General features: G+C 35.9%; 1 protein-coding gene across 1 annotated transcript; it reads right to left on the bottom strand.

The window, feature by feature from the left end:
• Window positions 1-549: 549 nt before the first annotated feature.
• LOC125244471 (nuclear factor 7, ovary-like) lies at window positions 550-17,168 on the bottom strand. The gene is made up of 6 exons (XM_048154553.1): window positions 16,624-17,168; window positions 13,081-13,176; window positions 12,670-12,900; window positions 12,570-12,592; window positions 12,370-12,488; window positions 550-2,649 (listed from the first exon to the last, which is right to left on the bottom strand). The coding sequence occupies exons 1-6, from the start codon at window positions 17,032-17,034 to the stop codon at window positions 2,159-2,161; spliced, it is 1,371 nt and encodes a 456-aa protein (XP_048010510.1). The 5' UTR covers window positions 17,035-17,168; the 3' UTR covers window positions 550-2,158.
• Between the last annotated feature and the right edge of the window lie 1,265 nt (window positions 17,169-18,433).

Below are 18,433 nucleotides of genomic sequence, written 5' to 3' on the forward strand. Positions count from 1 at the left end.
TAAAACAGTAACATTGCGAAATATTATTACAAGTTAAAATAGCTGTTTTGATATGTGAATATATTACTCTAGTCTTCACTCTAGACTAAAATCACATGATCCTTCAGAAATCATGCTGATTTGCTGCTCAAGAAACATTTCTGATTATTATCCGTGTTGAAAACAGTTGCTTAAAATTGTTGTGGAAAACATGATACATTTTTCTGGATTCTTTGATTAATGGAAAGTTCGATGAACAGCATTTATTTGCATTTGTTACATTAATTTATGAACATTTATTTAATATAAATATTTTGTAATATTATAAATGTCTTCACTGTCACTTTTGACAAATTGAATGCATCCTTGATTAATAAAAGTATTAATTTCTCTTTTTTTAATTTTACCACAAATGTTAGAATTGTATCATGGTTTCCACAAAAATATGAAGCAGCACAACTGTTTTCAACACTTTTAATATAGTCAGAAATGTTTCTTGAGTAGCAAATCAGTATATTAGATTGATTTCTGAAGGATCATGTGACATCATGTGATCATAGACGGGAGTAATGATGCTGAAAATTCAGCTTTGACCACATATATTGTGCATTTTACAAAATATTCACATAGAAAACATCTATTTTAAATTAGAAACCAGATTGAAATGCATCGAACTGATTGCTGAGAGATAGAACAGACTGTAGCTGATTGGGAACAACTTTTTCCATAATTTTCAAAACAAATGGTAAATTGGAGATTTGAAATCTGCTGGGTCCAGGTTTAGTTTTTTAAGAAGAGGAGTAACAGCAGCAGTTTTCAGTGAAGTTGGAACAGTGGCAGAGATAAAGGACATATTTACTAAGTGTGAGATAGGAGCAGAAATGACAGAAGTACAGTGTTTCAGAAGGAATGTGGGTGCAGGATCTAATTGGCATGAGGAGGAATTAGAGTTCTGTATTATTTCAGCAATTAAGGTTGGATTTGTTGAGGCAAAATTATTAAACAGTTGAATAGAATGAGCTTGCTCACAAGTAGAAGTGACTGGTTCAATGCCAAGAGACCCACATAGAGCATCCAATTTTATTTGAAAGTGGCGCAAGAAAGAGCCACACAAATCATAACATTCATATTTACTGGGACTATAGCTAGGAGGCTGGACTAATTTGTTAACCATGCTAAACAGTGTTTTTGGCCTATTGTTAGCTTTATTGATGATGTCAGAAAAATAGGAAGAGCGTGTTGCATTCAAGGCAGTTTTATAATGCCTAATATGTTCTGAAATTATTTGAAAATGGACAGTCAAGCGAGTTTTTCTAAAAAGGTGTTCAAGCTGTCTGCCTTTTGCCTTCATAGCATGAAGCTCAGCATTATACCAGGGGGAGCATTATAAGGAATTGGAGCATGCTCATCTAAAACATCAACAATAACAGAATAATTTTTCATAATTTTTTTTTGTCTTGTGGACTATATGTAAACATCTTCTATATAAAATGTCTTACTCAGAAATAAAAAGAATAACATGCATTTTCTATGATCTCTCTTATTTTGTTAAAATTATTCACATTTTCACAGATTCTGCAATACTTCATACTTGTTCATGCAACTGTAAACTGTCAAAGTGGATTTACATAAAAATAGTATTTTACATGAATGACACCTTTTTCACTAAATGTAAACAAATCCTTCACTTGAGAAACATTAGGATGGTGAGCAATTAAAATTTTTTTTTTTTTTAAATATTCAACTTGAGTCAACTGCACAATTACCACAATTTCAAACAAAAGTAAAACAAATCCACTGATTACACTCTTTTAGATAAATTAATTTCCACAACTTTTCCATGACTTCAAACCTAATTATCAAGCCAGAACATTTAACCTTTAATTCTGAAAACGGTACTGAAATCACACTATTATCATTGTTTGTTTGTTTTTTTCTGAAGCCTGAAAACATGAATCCTAAATCGTCTCTAAGGTGTTTTATAATTGAAAACTTGTTGTTTATTGATCTGTTGTATTAAAGCAATATGAGAGTGTGAGTGTTGCTGTAATGCTGGATATCAGTCATGTGATCATCACAGCCACCGTACTGATGTTCAGATCAACAGCACTCTTACTCATGTGATATGGATTAAATATTGGAAACATGATGAAATCAGGAAGAACTACAGGAGTTAGCTTTACTGACTATTGACCGGTAAGATCTTCAAAGAAGAAAACAAACAACGAAAGAATGGAAAGACAGTGTGAGTGAAGGTGGCTGTGATTGTGTGTACATGTGTGTTAGTTACAGGATCAGAGAATGACACCATTCCTTTATCATAGTCCAGACACACTCTCACACGATCAAGCTTCTGTTTAACACGAAAACGAGATCGTTCAGACCATTTGTACTGCACACACCAGACATCTGTGTTGAAGAAATCATTTCCCTTCCTCGGGTTTGATGCTGTAGTTACTCCAAGTTCCCAGTATTGACTCTCTTTAACCTCCACATCCCAGCAGTGTGTTCCGGAGTTAAAACCCTCTGAACCCAGAACACAGAGATACCAGTCGAATCTCTCTGGATTATCAGGAACAGACTGTTTGTTCTCACTGATTCTCACACTGGTCAGATCATCAGACACAACGAGACGTGGATGAGCCGTGTTTGGATCCAGAATCACAGGAGCTGATGAGACACAATCAACAGATGTTTTTATTCTGATGTTCATATAGTGATCAAGAGTGAACCCAACACAGATTATTATGAATTATGACACTCGTCCTGTTGATCAAACACATCAAATATTCTCCTCTGATCATAGTCAGCGTTGTTAGTTACAGTGTTAATGGAAAAGTTTAAATAAGAATCAAATCAATCAGACCTGTTGAGATGAAAAACTGAAACTGTAAAAATTCATTGTATGAAAGTCTAAATATCTTCAGCATCATCTGATCACATTCATTAAACTGGGTCAAGGCTGTGCTATTTATAATAGTCCTTTATGATTGTTGCTTGTCAGACTGTACGAACATGATCCTCATGTCTTGAAAAACGAAGATAATTTGACGTTCGTCATAAGAGAAGTCACACAGGACTGTGCGCCAAATCTTCAATTTAAAATCTGAATGCAAACTAGCGATCAAAATCTTTTAGGATTCTCAAAATTTGTCTCCCGCTTTAACTGTGTTTGTTTTTTAAAAAAAGTTACTGTCACTGTTTGTTGTGTTCAACTTAGTAATTAATAATCTGTCATTTTAATATTGTAAGATATAGGCTATTTGTCACGATCACCGTCAGTTCCTGTCAGTTCCCGGACTACATTTCCCATAATCCTCCCTGCCAGTCACATGCACACTCCACACCAATCACCTGTTGCCACACACAGCTTAGCACATTCTCTGGACTATTTAAGACTCACACACCTCCTCATGGCAAAGTCTTGATTCACCCTGTGTTCAGTTCTGAGTGTTTCCCTGTGTTTATTGTCTGCCTGTTATCGATCCTGTCTGGTTACCCGTTTATGATTCCCTGCTGCTTGCCTTTGGACTGCTTATTGTTATCTGGACTGTGAACGTTTCTGCCTGCCCTGATCTACTGCCTGTATCCTGACCACGATTCTGCCTAGCCCTTGCTGTTCCTGTTTGCTCCTGTCTGACCCTGCCTGTACGACCAAGCTCTTATTTAATAAAGCTTGCAAATGGATCTCTGCCTGAGTCCCGCCTCGTTACACTATTAAAATATCTGTGGTATGAGTAACTGAAGCAGGTTCTTCTGGTAAACACATCTTAAAGCTTGAATAGACCTTCATCATTGTGTTTCATCACTAGAACAATCAAAATACATAAAGCAGCACTTCTTCTAGAAACCCTTTCACATTGGCAGGATTCATGGAAATCTTCTTAGAAAAAAGTTATTTCAATAAATTCCAAGACTTTTACAAATGCAATTCTTGAAATGGTTCTCAAATATTTACTTAAGAAATATTATTTTAATAGAATATAGTGACAGGCTTTGAAGTTGTCTGACTGTACTACTCATGAGGTAAGTCTTTATTTTATAAGAAAACAATAGGATTGTTAACATTCTTTTCAAGATTTTAAATTCTTCACAAATTCTGTCTTAAGAACAATCTTTTAACAAATAAATAAGAAAAATCTAAAATAGTAACTTTGGAAATACAAAATGTTCTTACATTTTTTGTCAAGTTAGAATAAAATAATTAAAATGAAGAATTTTATTCTTTTGAATCCAGCCACAGCTCTTAGAGAAGCTTATAAAATTAATAATTATTTAAGCTCTTTAGATACATTTTCTTCTTCAACAGAACTAGTATGATTGTTAAAGCCAGAAAGTGGGACCTGCTAACAAGTTAGATCTTTCGAAAGGTTATTTACCAGGTTCCTCTTTCTAACAGAGCCAAAGAGATTTCTGCATTTGTGACCGCAGATGGGTTATGGGAATAGAAGGTTATGGCTTTTGGCATGATCAATGCTTTTTTTTTTTTACCTTTTAGAGACTGGTTAATCAAGAGATAACACATTTGGATAATTGTGAAGTATATCTAGATGATATTGTGGTGTACAGTTCTGATTGGAGTAGTCATGTAGCTCAACGTAAGGCCCTTTTGGATCATTTGTTAGCCGCTAACCAGACCTTTAATCTGGCCAAGTGTGAATTCACCAAGGCTACTATTACATATCTTGGCAAAATGGTGGGGCAGGGGCAGATTTGAACAATTAGGGCTAAAGCTGAGGCTATAGACCATTTCCTTGTTCCTCATTCTCAAAGATCTGAGGATATTTTTGGGAATGACTGGCTATTATTGTGCCTTTTGTCCAAAGTTTGGAAGTGTAGTGAGTCCTTAAGTCTGATTTTGTGTGGACAAACAGTTGCCAGCAGGCATTTGACAATGCAAAGGCATTTTTAGTGAATGCTCTTGTTTTGTCAGCCCCAAACTTAAAGACTCCTTTTAATGGTGCGCAATATGATATCAATGAGGAAAAAAATATTTGTGTTGTTTTTCCTGCTTAAAATTGGACACTTTAACAATATCAATAAACATTTTCATAATTTTTAAAATTTATTTAATTTTTATAAGTTTGTTGCCTCGAGGCAACATTGTACCACAATAACATTTGGCATTTTCATGTAGAAAAATGAAATATATTTATTGAAAACATCAATTTCTTTAACTAGACACTTGAACAAACAAATTTATCTAGTTTTTAATGTATTAAAAGTTTTATATTTAATAAAAAGTAACATTTTATATCCAGCTGTTGCCCTCAGGCAACATTATACCATAGTGGAACACAGGTATTACCAAACCATCATATCTTTATGTTATTATATCAAGTTATTATATCCATCTTCATCCTCATATCCATCTTCTCTCTCACCCTCACTCTCTCCCTGATGGATTTTCACTATGATTTCATCTTCCTTATCACAGTATGACCCCTCATTAACTCCTCATCCTCACCTTCATCAACTGCCAGTGTTACCTGTGTTTTATACCTTTTTGAAGTGCTATAGAAAATGTGCAGATCATAATATAAGTGCATTACAAACTCATGTGAAAATGCAAATATATTTAGATAGTTCTACATCTTTTCCTTACAAATATAATACATTTGCATTCAAACCTATTATGCCTGTATGGCCTTATGCGATTCCATTATGGTACAATGTTGCCTTGAGGCAAGATACAGTTTTTTGTTATTTTCTCAAAAACATTTGATGAAATATAATGTATAGTTCTTAAAAATACTTCTTTACTTGCCAGTGAAGGTGACTCATTTTTTGTGGGTGATTAAATGGATACAAACAAGTGAAAAAAGCACTTTTCATTGGAGAAAATATGGAGTCATGTGACATGTGCACATGTGCTGAGTATGAGCTCCTCGCAGACACACAGGCAACACCAGAAGCAGAGCGTTGCTACCCGTCAAAGAAATCCTGATGCCAGAAATGTCACGAGGATGGTCCCCTCCGGAGTCAGACGGTGTTCACCTCTCTCAACGGTGGGGCGCTCAGGGGGCAAAGCCGGGGAGTAGTGGTTCCCCGCATGTCACCCGAGGGTGGCACGCGCCCTCTAGTGCAGCCAAGCCTGCCAGGGTTCCACGCTGCCCATATTTCACAAGAGGCCAGCCTCGAGAGGCTGGTACCCTTAGTAGATTTTATGACAGAGTGGAAAGGTCTGTCAAATATATCTCAGTGGGTCCTGCACACAGTAGAAAAGAGGTATGCAATTCACTTCAGATTACGCCTACCCCAATTCAATGGGGTCCTACCCACAGTGGTGGGTCCTGAGCAGGCTCTGGGGCCTCATTTATAAAACTTTGCGTACGCACAAAACGGGCCCTGAAAGTGCGTATGCCACTTCCAGCGCATAAGTTGTAATTTATAAAAACAAACTTAACGGGAAAATTTGCGCACATCCACGCAAACTCTGACCCATGTGTACAAACATTTTGGAGACAGAGCAGTTTGGCGACACCAATGGTGAGCTGAGGGACTGACAGCAGATTAAGGAAAACCACTTTAAATCCTCATTATGAGTCATAATCATAAATACACCCTAGTGGAAAAAAAAGTATGCTAAGTATACTTGCAGCAAGACTAATTATTAGTATATTTCAAGTGTGTTAACGATTAGTTAACTTAAAGTGTGCTATTTTGAAACAACTAATTTTGTACTAAGTATATTTAAGTTGAAATTAAGTAGTATTAAAATACAACTTTAAGTATATTTAGTATACTTATGTGTACTAAATTGGAACAACTTCAAGTATACTTAGTACACTTTAAGTATATGTCTGTGTAGGGACTAATTACATGCTTGATTAGTGAAATTAAAGTCTACTTAATTTGTGTTATAAGTATACTTTATGTGTTAAAAGTATATTTTTTTGTTATAATATGCGTTGTATTATAAGTATACTTTATTTCTGTTATAAGTATACTTTTATTTGTGTTATAGGTATACTTTATTTCTGTTATGGGTACACTTTGTGTTATAAGTACACTTTATATGTGTTATAAGGACACTTTATTTGTGATTTAAGTACATTACAAAATAATTACGAGTGTCTTCAGAAAACACAAGCAATATGCACTGAATATATTATTTTACAGGTAATAGTATATACTGTATGCTCAGTACCTTTGGCTTATTCCAAATATTAAACATTACACACTTTGCAGTCAATAACAGTACACTTTGTTATTACTTATACTTTGTATAATATAGTCAACATTTGAAGCGGATCAAAACCTTTAATCAAAGTTATCCTAAAACCCTCTTCTTAGGACAACTTTGCTGAACTTTTTTGATCCACTTCAACTGTTGACTACTGTACTTTGAATTACATAATCTCACACAATACAGTATTATAATTGTGCTACTATTTAAATACAGTTGAACACATTTTACCAAAGTTGAATGCATTTGTTTTCAAGGCCACTAAATTAAATAAAATATAAGAACATCACTAATGAAGAGACATATTCCATTAACAAATCCAATGGTTTTTATTTAAACTTAACATAAGATTCAGCAAAACTTACCATGTTTTTCATTAAAGAAAAAAAAAATATTCGATCATGGTGACCCTCTATACACACAAATACAAATTACACATTATATTCCATTTTCTGATGAGCTTCTCATTGTGTCTGATGGCACAATGATGACCGCAGAGACTCGTGAAGAACAGCATCTGTTGACAGAATATACCAAAGATATAAGACCTGTTCAACTCTTTATTCACGTTTACAATAGTCTGTCTAAATCCTACATTGAACCAATACTATTTTTGAACAGTACATTTACATTTATGCATTTGGCAGACACTTTTACCCAAAGCGACTTTCATTGCATTATACTATACATTTGTATCTGAGTATGTGCAATCCCTGGGATCAAACCCATGACCTTGGCATTGCTAGTGCCATGCTCTAACCACTGAGCTACAGGAAAGCTACAGTAAATGAGGATTAGCAGCAGGAACTGTATCAGAATGGCATGTCAATATTTTCAGTACATAGTCAAGCATTCAACACTTTATGAATTAATATCGTACAGAATACGGGCCGATTTGACCAATCATATGAATGTTTTGGTTCTTCATACAAACGTGCCATAAACTCAAAAAGGAGATATCAAGCCGAAATATCGCTCTCCGTTTGTTAAAGAAAATAAAATAAAGTTTGTTAACTGGTAGACTACAACTCACCTCCCAATAGCAGCACTTTTCTCCGGTTCTTTCAGGATCGCGTAGGCCATTAGATTAGCCGGTTGTCGTCGCCATCACGGTCAGGCTGCGATGTCACTTGATTGAACTGGTCAGAATCCCCAAGATTGAGCGATGTATTGCGCTTTCAGTGTTTTATTAAATAAATTATACATTGCGACATCATACTTCACCTGAGTGACTGAGCGAGGGGATTCAGACGACGACCGTGACGTCAGCAGCTCTGATTGGCTGAAGGCAGTGAGCAACAAAATCTGATTGGTCACAGACCAAGTTGAAGAGACATTTGAATTCCTATAAGTTTAACCACTCGACATATTTTTTCGCATTACTTGTGCTGCTGGTGTGTTGTTTAATATAGATTTGTGTGTACGATTGTAAAATGATTCTGCCAGTGTAAACTTAATAAACTTTTACACATATTTGGAAATTGTATAGGCTACACTGCATATACTAAATGGGCTTGTAATGCATTCATACTGAAATAAATAGCACAAGTAATATAATGAATTCCAAGGATGAAGAAGTAAACTTAAAAAATATACTCAAATTTAACTTTAAATACAATACAACTTCAGGATATTAAATAATGTATTTTTTAAATATACTTTCAGTGCATTGTTACAATGATCATTTTCAGCGCACAGTTAAAATATACCTCAAATATATTTTTATAAAGTGCAAATAAATACACTTTTAAAAAATAAACTGAACTTACACTTCAAGTATATTTTTCTAAAATATATTTTTTAGAAAATATACTAAAGTACAATTATTTTAAAGTGTGTTAAAAGTTGTATTGTGAAAATATGATACTAATATACTTTTTATATATTTAAAGATAGTACATTTTTTGTTAGTATATTTGCAGTGTACTATAGAAAAAGGAAATATATTTAAAATACAATAAAGTATACTTTTTTTTCACTAGGGCAGTGCATGTTCACAATAGCAGTTTAAATAAATAAAAGAATGATTTAAACTCGCATGGAAACTCACGTTTTCATTTTGATATACACATTTACTTTAATATTACACTGTTACTATTGGCGATAAGTACTGAAATAACATTACGCAGTTATTACGGAGAAGTTAAACAAAAATGACATGAATTTAGATAGTAGATGTGCTACTTTCAATCACTTTTGTATTTAAAAAAACACACAATTGTATTTACACTGAAATAAATAAGTAGACCGATCTGTTTTCACTAAAAATAGCCTATAAACATCCTAAAAGATATGTTCACCTTATCAGTAAAACTGCATACATTTGATTTGAATTGTTTAAAACAATTAAAATACTATTTGGCTAGTGGAAATGAATACTATACTATATTTATATATATATATATTCTAAAACATAAAGAGAATATTTATTGGATGATTTTTTTATCAATGTAGTGTATTGCACAAATGGCATTTATAGTCCATATCTAATATTTTCCAATGTTTTGTGTCTTGACGGTGTTAACCATGGTGTCATTGACTGGTTCTATGACTGACAGAAGCACATAATCTGCAGGAACATTGACATTTCTCTGTTCTTGCTCAGCTTCATCTGCCAGTTTATGCCTCGCTCTTCATAGCTCTGCTGCCACCATGTTTCCAACACCTGGCCCCGCCTTAATGCAATGATTGACAGGGCGGGGCGGGGACATGATTGGCTCGAAATGCATTTTCAAATCCATATTGAATTTTGCTACATTCATTACGGGACATTTAATGAAAATGCAATTGCACTGTGAGTGTAAATGCAATTAAGAAAAATAACATTTAAATGATCATTTTGCTACAATTTTTGCTTGAACATGTTAAACATATATAATCATTTCTGTAATACATTTTCATTTTAATTATGCAACTTATAAGGCATTAAAATATATGTTTAAATTATTTGTTAAATGTAGTATAGGAAATGGCAAATGTAAATTATATTACTGAATTTGAATTATCATTTTGCTCCAAACATTGCATGTATGGTATGGAAAATGTAAATTTAAATACAGAAATCCATTGCCATTTTACATATTGCATTGCCATTTTGCATATTACATTTCAAATTGAATTTGCTACACATAAGCTTCCATATTAAACAGCACATAAATAAAAACTGCCAAACGTTATGTGGACTATGAGGACTATGAAGCTTTGGGGGTGTTTATGGACTCAAATACTTCACCAGTGTTTAATCATCATTCTGAATCCCATCCGGACATAGTCTTTGACAAAAATGCAATTTTCTCAGCTTTTTGTTTAAAATGTTACCCAGATTTAAGAGTTGATAAAAAAGGATTCATGAAGCTTGAATAAAATGTTTTTAAAATGGAAAGAGTTCAAGTACATTTAAAGGTATTTCAAGTATAAAATATAATACCTAAATAGGAACATAGTAGTATACTTAAAGTGCAAAAATAATAAATAAAAAGTAAACTATAAGTATGATGGTATGTTCACTTAAAGGTGCCCTATTTTATTCACAATAGAATATAGATAACATATCAAATGTTGAAAGTGAGACATTTTGAAATGTCATGCCAAATATTGGCTCATTTTGGATTTCATGAGAGCTACACATTCCAAAAAAGTTGGGACAGGTAGCAATAAGAGGCCGGAAAAGTTAAATGTACATATAAGGAACAGCTGGAGGACCAATTACCAACTTATTAGGTCAATTGGCAACATGATTGGGTATAAAAAGAGCCTCTCAGAGTGGCAGTGTCTCTCAGAAGTCAAGATGGGCAGAGGATCACCAATTCCCCCAATGCTGCGGCGAAAAATAGTGGAGCAATATCAGAAAGGAGTTTATCAGAGAAAAATTGCAAAGAGATTGAAGCTATCATCATCTACAGTGCATAATATCATCCAAAGATTCAGAGAATCTGGAACAATCTCTGTGCGTAAGGGTCAAGGCCGGAAAACCATACTGGATGCCCGTGATCTTTGGGCCCTTAGACGGCACTGCATCACATACAGGAATGCTACTGTAATGGAAATCACAACATGGGCTCAGGAATACTTCCAGAAAACATTGTCGGTGAACACAATCCACCGTGCCATTCGCCGTTGCCGGCTAAAACTCTATAGGTCAAAAAAGAAGCCATATCTAAACATGATCCAGAAGTGCAGGCCTTTTCTCTGGGCCAAGGCTCATTTAAAATGGATTGTGGCAAAGTGGAAAACTGTTCTGTGGTCAGACGAATCAAAATTTGAAGTTCTTTTTGGAAAACAGGGACGCCATGTCAACCGGACTAAAAAGGACAAGGACAACCCAAGCTTTTATCAGCGCTCAGTTCAGAAGCCTGCATCTCTGATGGTATGGGGTTGCATGAGTGCGTGTGGCATGGGCAGCTTACACATCTGGAAAGGCACCATCAATGCTGAAAGGTATATCCAAGTTCTAGAACAACATATGCTCCCATCCAGACGTCGTCTCTTTCAGGGAAGACCCTGCATTTTCCAACATGACAATGCCAGACCACATACTGCATCAATTACAACATCATGGCTGCGTAGAAGAAGGATCTGGGTACTGAAATGGCCAGCCTGCAGTCCAGATCTTTCACCCATAGAAAACATTTGGCGCATCATAAAGAGGAAGATGCGACAAAGAAGACCTAAGACAGCTGAGCAACTAGAATCCTGTATTAGACAAGAATGGGACAACATTCCTATTCCTAAACTTGAGCAACTTGTCTCCTCAGTCCCCAGACGTTTGCAGACTGTTATAAAAAGAAGAGGGGATGCCACACAGTGGTAAACATGGCCTTGTCCCAACTTTTTTGAGATGTGTAGATGCCATGAAATTTAAAATCAACTTATTTTTCCCTTAAAATGATACATTTTCTCAGTTTAAACATTTGATATGTCATCTATGTTGTATTCTGAATAAAATATTGACATTTGAAACTTCCACATCATTGCATTCTGTTTTTATTCACAATATGTACAGTGTCCCAACTTTTTTGGAATCGGGTTTGTGAGTATAGTATTTATTTGGATGTTTACATTTGATTCTGAATGAGTTTAATAGTATGCTCCGTGGCTTATGTCAGTTATTATTGCTATATTTTAAAGTGTACTTTCATATACTAAAAATGTACTACTAGTATTAAAATAGTAAACTACTTAGACATCTTCTTCAGACTCACTGTTTTTGACAATGTCCTCCATCTTCTTCCAGACTCTGAACGGCAGGTTGCCCAAGTAACGTGGCACATGAATCAAAGCTCCAGAAGCCATCTGTGGATCCGGCTGTGAGCTCTGGATTCTGGAAGAACATTCAGGAGTCAGAATTGCAGTGGCTTTGGATCAGAACCAGAGAGACCAGAGACAGGAGCAGATCACTCACCTTTCCATCGAGACTGGAAACTCCTGCAGAACAAACACACCATTTGTCATCAAGAACTCAATCAATGAACCAATGATCAACCAATGATCTGAAATCAGACCTTCAGAAAGCAGACGTCACTGGCTTTCATCATCTCCTCCATGTCTTTGATTGTGTGTGAAAGAGCTGAGATGTGTCTGTTCATCTCCTCCAGCTTCTCCTTCATTATCTGCTTCTTCTGCTCCTCTTCCTCCCTCAGTGCAGTGATTGTAGCTTCTTCTTCATCTCTGAGAAACTGATGAAGCTTCTCAAACTGCTGTTTAATCTGACACACTGTGTGCTCAGCTTGAGACTGAAATCAAATAACTTTCACTTCAATCATCTCAATCAACACACATCAACACTTCACATCATTCATATCTGAGAATCCAGTAGGAATCGAGGAATGCATTCTATTAAATAAATAAGATTATAACTGTATAAAGTGATCCTACAGCTGTAATGAAAATGACTTTTGTTTCTGTTTCCTCACCTTGATGTGTTGAACTGTTTTCTCAAACTCTCCTTTAATTTTTTCTTTTTGTTGAAGTTTCTCTTGTAAAGACTTCATTGCTGTATTGAGCTCCTCCTAGAATTGAACAAAATATAAATATTTAAAATACCAGATTACAGTGATATGATCATACAGTGCTGTGAAAAAATATTTATAATGTGTGTGTGTGTTTATTCAGGAATTGATTTAGGTTAGGTTTTAATTCCTGTGCCTGCATGAAAATGTTTTTGCCCCCTAGAAAAAAAAAAGGTTGCTGCTGCAAGAGTGAGGCCAGCAGGGTGTGCTCACCCTGTGGTCTGTGTGGGTCCTAACACCTCAATATAGTGATGGAGACACTGTACTGTCAAAAAACACTGTCCTTCGGATAAGACCTTAAACCAAGGTCCTGACTCTCTGTGGTCGTTAAAAATCCCAGGATGTCCTTCGAAAAGAGTAGGGGTGTAACCCCATCATCCTGGCCAAATTTGCCCATTGGCCTCTGTCCATCATGGCCTTCTAATCATCCCAATACACTGATTGGCTTCATCACTCTGTCTCCTCTCCACCAATAAGCTGGTGTGTGGTGGGCGTTCTGGCGCAATATGGCTGCCGTCGCATCACACAGGTGATGCTGCACATTGTTGGTGGTTGAGGAGATTCCCCCTTCCATATGTAAAGTGTTTTGAGTACCCAGAAATGCACTATATAAATGTAACAAATTATTATTATTATTAATATTATGAATTCCCCAATTTTTTAGAAATGATAGCTCTAGCGTAAGTTCTGCCAGAAAGACTCAATGTTACGTCACCTATTAGTTTAGATCTAACCAATCATTATCTTACACTTGGAGTATTAATAATTGCTGACTGCAGATGTTGACGCCAACCTTCACTTCTGGCGCAGGCTATAGCTCGTTTAAAATCCAGTCTGACTTTATAGTTATCTATTAAATTTCTGATGTAGTTTTATCTAAAACTTAAGCTCCAGTGAACCGCAATGTTCCTCTCATGATGTATGTACATGCTATTTTGTGATTATCTAAATAATCACAGAAAATGTTAGTTTGATGTGGGCTACTACTTTAATGAAAACATTTTCATTTTAGACGGGATATGTTAAATACCACAGTGTCATTTATGTCAGCCTATCAACATTAAACATTCATCGAGCTGTCACAGCAATGAGAGAGAAATCCCATTCAATTTCAGAAGCATGCAGGTCCTCGCTTCATGGATTCTATTTGTTTTCCTATTTAGTTCAGTATATCATCAAAGACACAGCTGCAATCTTCACCATTATCGTGGTGTCAGTACAAATCAGCATTTCATCTCAGTGATAAGTATTTTCATCGTTTTTTGCACTTTGATGTCGATTTGATGTTGTTTAAGTGTTAAATCGTTGGCTACTCTTTTGCTCTCTTTACACAAGCAGTATTATGCAATCGCACATTTTGTTAAAGTCAGAGTGAGTTGTTCAACGTGAGCGCTCGTCGTGCTCGTTCACATTGTAACTTCTAGCATGTTTTACATGACATAGATAGCCTACCATTCGTTTAAGAAAAGTATAAAACAAAGAATGGCATACAATAATCAGCTCTATCGTTGCAAGGCTCGGGGAAACCCCAATCATAGTTTAAACCTTAAAGCAACACGCACAGATCATCGCAGGAAACAAATAATTTAAATGTTAAATAACACTGCATAGTCTTCACATAAAATGTTTAGCCTAATTAATCTGTGCCAAGGCACAATCTCTGTGTGAAATCGTGGGCGTGATTGCGAACAAGAGACTGATATCAGTGCCATGTGAGTTCCAGGGGTTAGCTGAATGAGGAAGATTCATTCTACTGAAATGCTTGCAAGCCTGAAATACCACTCATACAGGTTAGTATTTGACAAATCAAATTGTGATGCAACGCAAGGCTGTTTTACTTGGTCTAATGTCATACTATCATTCTAAAATGCTTTTGAGCATTTAAAGTTGTAAAGCCATTCTATGTTTTACTGTAGCTAGATTTTATTATAATATCATACTGATGATATTCTTACATTGTGTTGAGCTTCATAACATTAATTCACTTTGTGTAATTTTGCTTCCTTTCCATTAAGTTGCAAGAGTAGCATCCGTCAAATCAAAGTTAGTCGCAAAGCTCTGGCCATCTTGGATACGCCACGCCGTTATTGATCCTTCCTCCAATTTTCCTTTATTGCAAAGTTTGCTTGTCATGACTCAATAATGTTAGATAAATAACAGCCTGCCGCTACACATCATACAGCTTTTAATGCCTGTTTTCATGGCATTGAACAACAATGCTTGCATCGTTATCCTTTTGCAAAGGTTTGCTAGCTTTTGCAGAATTTCAATAGCTAGCTTAGGTTAGATAGTAGAGCATTATCAAGTGAAGCATTTCCCTTCTGCAATTTCCTAGTCTTTATCAGTCTATTTTTAGTATTCTTGTACTTATCCGTCATGCTATCTGGTTAACTTTCTTTTGGGGGTTCTTTTGGCAGGTCTGATGGCTAGATGGAGTCCTGTTGCCTAAGTTCTATCAAGCCATTAGTGGGTGTTAAACCCAAGCATATCGAATTTCAGTACTTGTGCTTTTAAGTCTTTTCTTTTCTTTAAACACTATATACCTTCTATTTATTTAACCAAATTATCTGCTTTCCATTTACAATGCAGTGGTTCAAAATTCTCAATAACTCTTGCGCCACCGGCCTTGCGCCGTTCCCTCATGGCTCTCGCCCACCCTGGTCGCCACATGGTTCTCTTGCACTGATAAGCATTGTAGTCTTTGTGTTTAATTAATTTTTATCTCTGTTTCAGGAACTGCAAGATTCACCACTGGTGGGTATATATTTCCTCTTACAGTTCTTGGGGGTTGGGGCTAGGCTCCATCCGGTGGGATAATTCTCCACCATTTTTGGGGGTCGGCTATGCCCATGCCTTCATCTTCAGGCAGGAAATGCAGAGTCTGCAACCCTCTACGATCTGAGCTACGGACGGGGCCTACGCCAAAGAACTTTCTTTCAATATTTTGCTTGTTGATTGTTAATAAATATTGTCGTCACGTTATCTTGTTATCTGCCTGAGTCTTTCTGGTAGAACTATGTCCATAATAGGATTTAGACTAGACAAAAGCAGTTCTAATTACTGCCAACACTATTCAAGCAAATCAACACTTAAACAGAACTTTGGAGCTCTGGAACTCTAAAGAACCCCAGCGGAAGCCATTAGTGAACTTTCATAGAGGTGGGTCATGCAAGAAGACAGCTAGTTTTTTCGTAGTATTAATTAGTTGTTGTTTGTGCGTGTGTGTGTGTTCTGTGTTTGTGTAGTTTGTCATAAACTTTGCTGTGAAAAAGTATTTGCCCCATACTGATTTCTGCTGTCTCATTCTAAATATGTTTTATGTCATCAAATGAAATACAAAATATGTTATATGAAATTAAATAAAATTACAGAGAAATATTGACTGCATCCATGTGATGATATATGTGTTAATAACTATTTTTTGACATATAAAGACATTTATCTTACCTTATGTGATGAAACCACTTCACTGATGGGTCTGAATGTGTGACTGACGTGTTTCTGTGAATCTCTGCACACTAAACACACAGGCTGTTTGTCCTCCAGACAGAAGAGTCTGAGTTTCTCACTGTGTAAACTGCAGATCTCCTCAGATCTTGATGAACGCCTCTCATTTCTCTCCTTCCTCTCCTTCGTGAATGAATCACACAATTTTTTAAGCACTAGATTAGCAGGAGGCCGATCTTTTGAGGATCTTCTCCTGCAGACAGGACACTCCTGAGTTTTCTTGGTTCTCCAAAACTGTTGAAGACACTGTTTACAGACACTGTGACTGCATGATAAAATAACAGGATCCTTGAAGATTTCACAGCACACTGGACAAGAAAGCTCTTCTGCAGATACATTTAGTGAATCCATTTTCACTGTTTGAGCTCCAGCAATCTAAACTTTACTTTCATAAATGAATCACCATGAGAATCACAAAGATCTGCTGTTTGTTCAGAAACAAAGTCCTTCTTGAAAGTGTTTCTCTTCATTCTTCACTGATCACTTAATCTTTATCGCTTTTGTCAAGAGTGAAGAAAGTCAGCCTGACAGACACGAGAAATAAAAATTAGTCTCTTGATGGTAAGTGTTATATAAGAGTGGAGTTTATGATCATCTTTGGGTCAAAGAACAACAGCATCATTCATTTAGGTTAAATTTTAACCAAACTCAGATTGAATCTCTAAAGCAAAAGTTCTAGAAAACCTTGAAACAAACACTAAAGGAAAGGACAATGAAAAACACAAATACTGATAATGAAAAAACTAGGGATGTCCAGATCCGATCACGTGATCGGAAATCGGGCCCGATCATGTGGTTTCAGACTCGATCGGAATCGGACGTTACCTCCCGATCAGGACTCGGATATATATGTATATATATTCTCATTATTTTTAACACATCTATAGTGATGCGGTGGCACAGAGTTAGGCCTGTTTCACACTGCAAGCGTAAGCGGCGCGTGAGTAGCGCATATTTTTTTCAGCGTGCATGTCAACCAACGGATGCATTCACACAGGCAGCAGGAGCAGCTCGTAAAGCGTCAGGCAGGAGCGTCGCGTAAGCAGCAGTGCCGCGATCGTCTCGGCACCGAGTCTATCCCTGTGTCTCAATCAGCTCCCTAGCTCCCTAGGTCGTGAATCAGTATATAATGAAAGTGAATGTGGCTGATACCCTGATCAGTGCCCTGACAACTGAACTAGGGAGCTGACTGAGACACACGCTGCGCTGCTGACGCGTAATTAAAGTGAAAGCACACTTTTGATGGACAAAATAAATATAATTTCACACAAAAAGTGTTCAAAATGCATCTAATGTGTTTTAACAAGAATTTGAGTATGACAGAAAAGAAAATTAAGAATCAAAAATAATAATAGAAGATTTACCCATTTAAACTTGTTTTTTATTATTCAGTTTGGGTTAAAGTATGGTGTATTATAAAAAAACTAAAGTAAACTAGCCAGAAAATATGATATATATAAACATTATTTTAGTTATTACACAGACTGCAGCATACCCAAATCAAACCAAATATATTTGTTTTTATATTAGCCTTTTTTATATTTACTGTTGCACTAAAGTGAAGTGAAGTGAAGTGAACAATTTATGTTATTTATTACTTGATTGTTCAAGCTACCTCACAGAAGTGCTCTGTTTGTAATTAAATAAAAAATAAGGAACGTCCTGGATCTGTTTTTTTTCGCTCTTCTTTATTCTTTTTTTTGATGTATTATAGAAGTATCGGATCGGGACTCGGTATCGGCAGATACTC

This window comes from Megalobrama amblycephala, linkage group LG1, assembly GCF_018812025.1.
Source record: "Megalobrama amblycephala isolate DHTTF-2021 linkage group LG1, ASM1881202v1, whole genome shotgun sequence".
NCBI classification, from domain to species: domain Eukaryota; kingdom Metazoa; phylum Chordata; class Actinopteri; order Cypriniformes; family Xenocyprididae; genus Megalobrama; species Megalobrama amblycephala.

What these genes read in the sequence shown, in the direction of transcription:
- LOC125244471 (XM_048154553.1), bottom strand. Translation starts at nt 17,034, where the DNA reads ATGGATTCACTAAATGTATCTGCAGAAGAGCTTTCTTGTCCAGTGTGC. An exon ending in GTGACGTCTGCTTTCTGAAG is followed by an intron (nt 12,593 to 12,669) that starts GTCTGATTTCAG and finishes TTTGTTCTGCAG; the next exon opens with GAGTTTCCAGTCTCGATGGA. An exon ending in TTTCCAGTCTCGATGGAAAG is followed by an intron (nt 12,489 to 12,569) that starts GTGAGTGATCTG and finishes ATGTTCTTCCAG; the next exon opens with AATCCAGAGCTCACAGCCGG.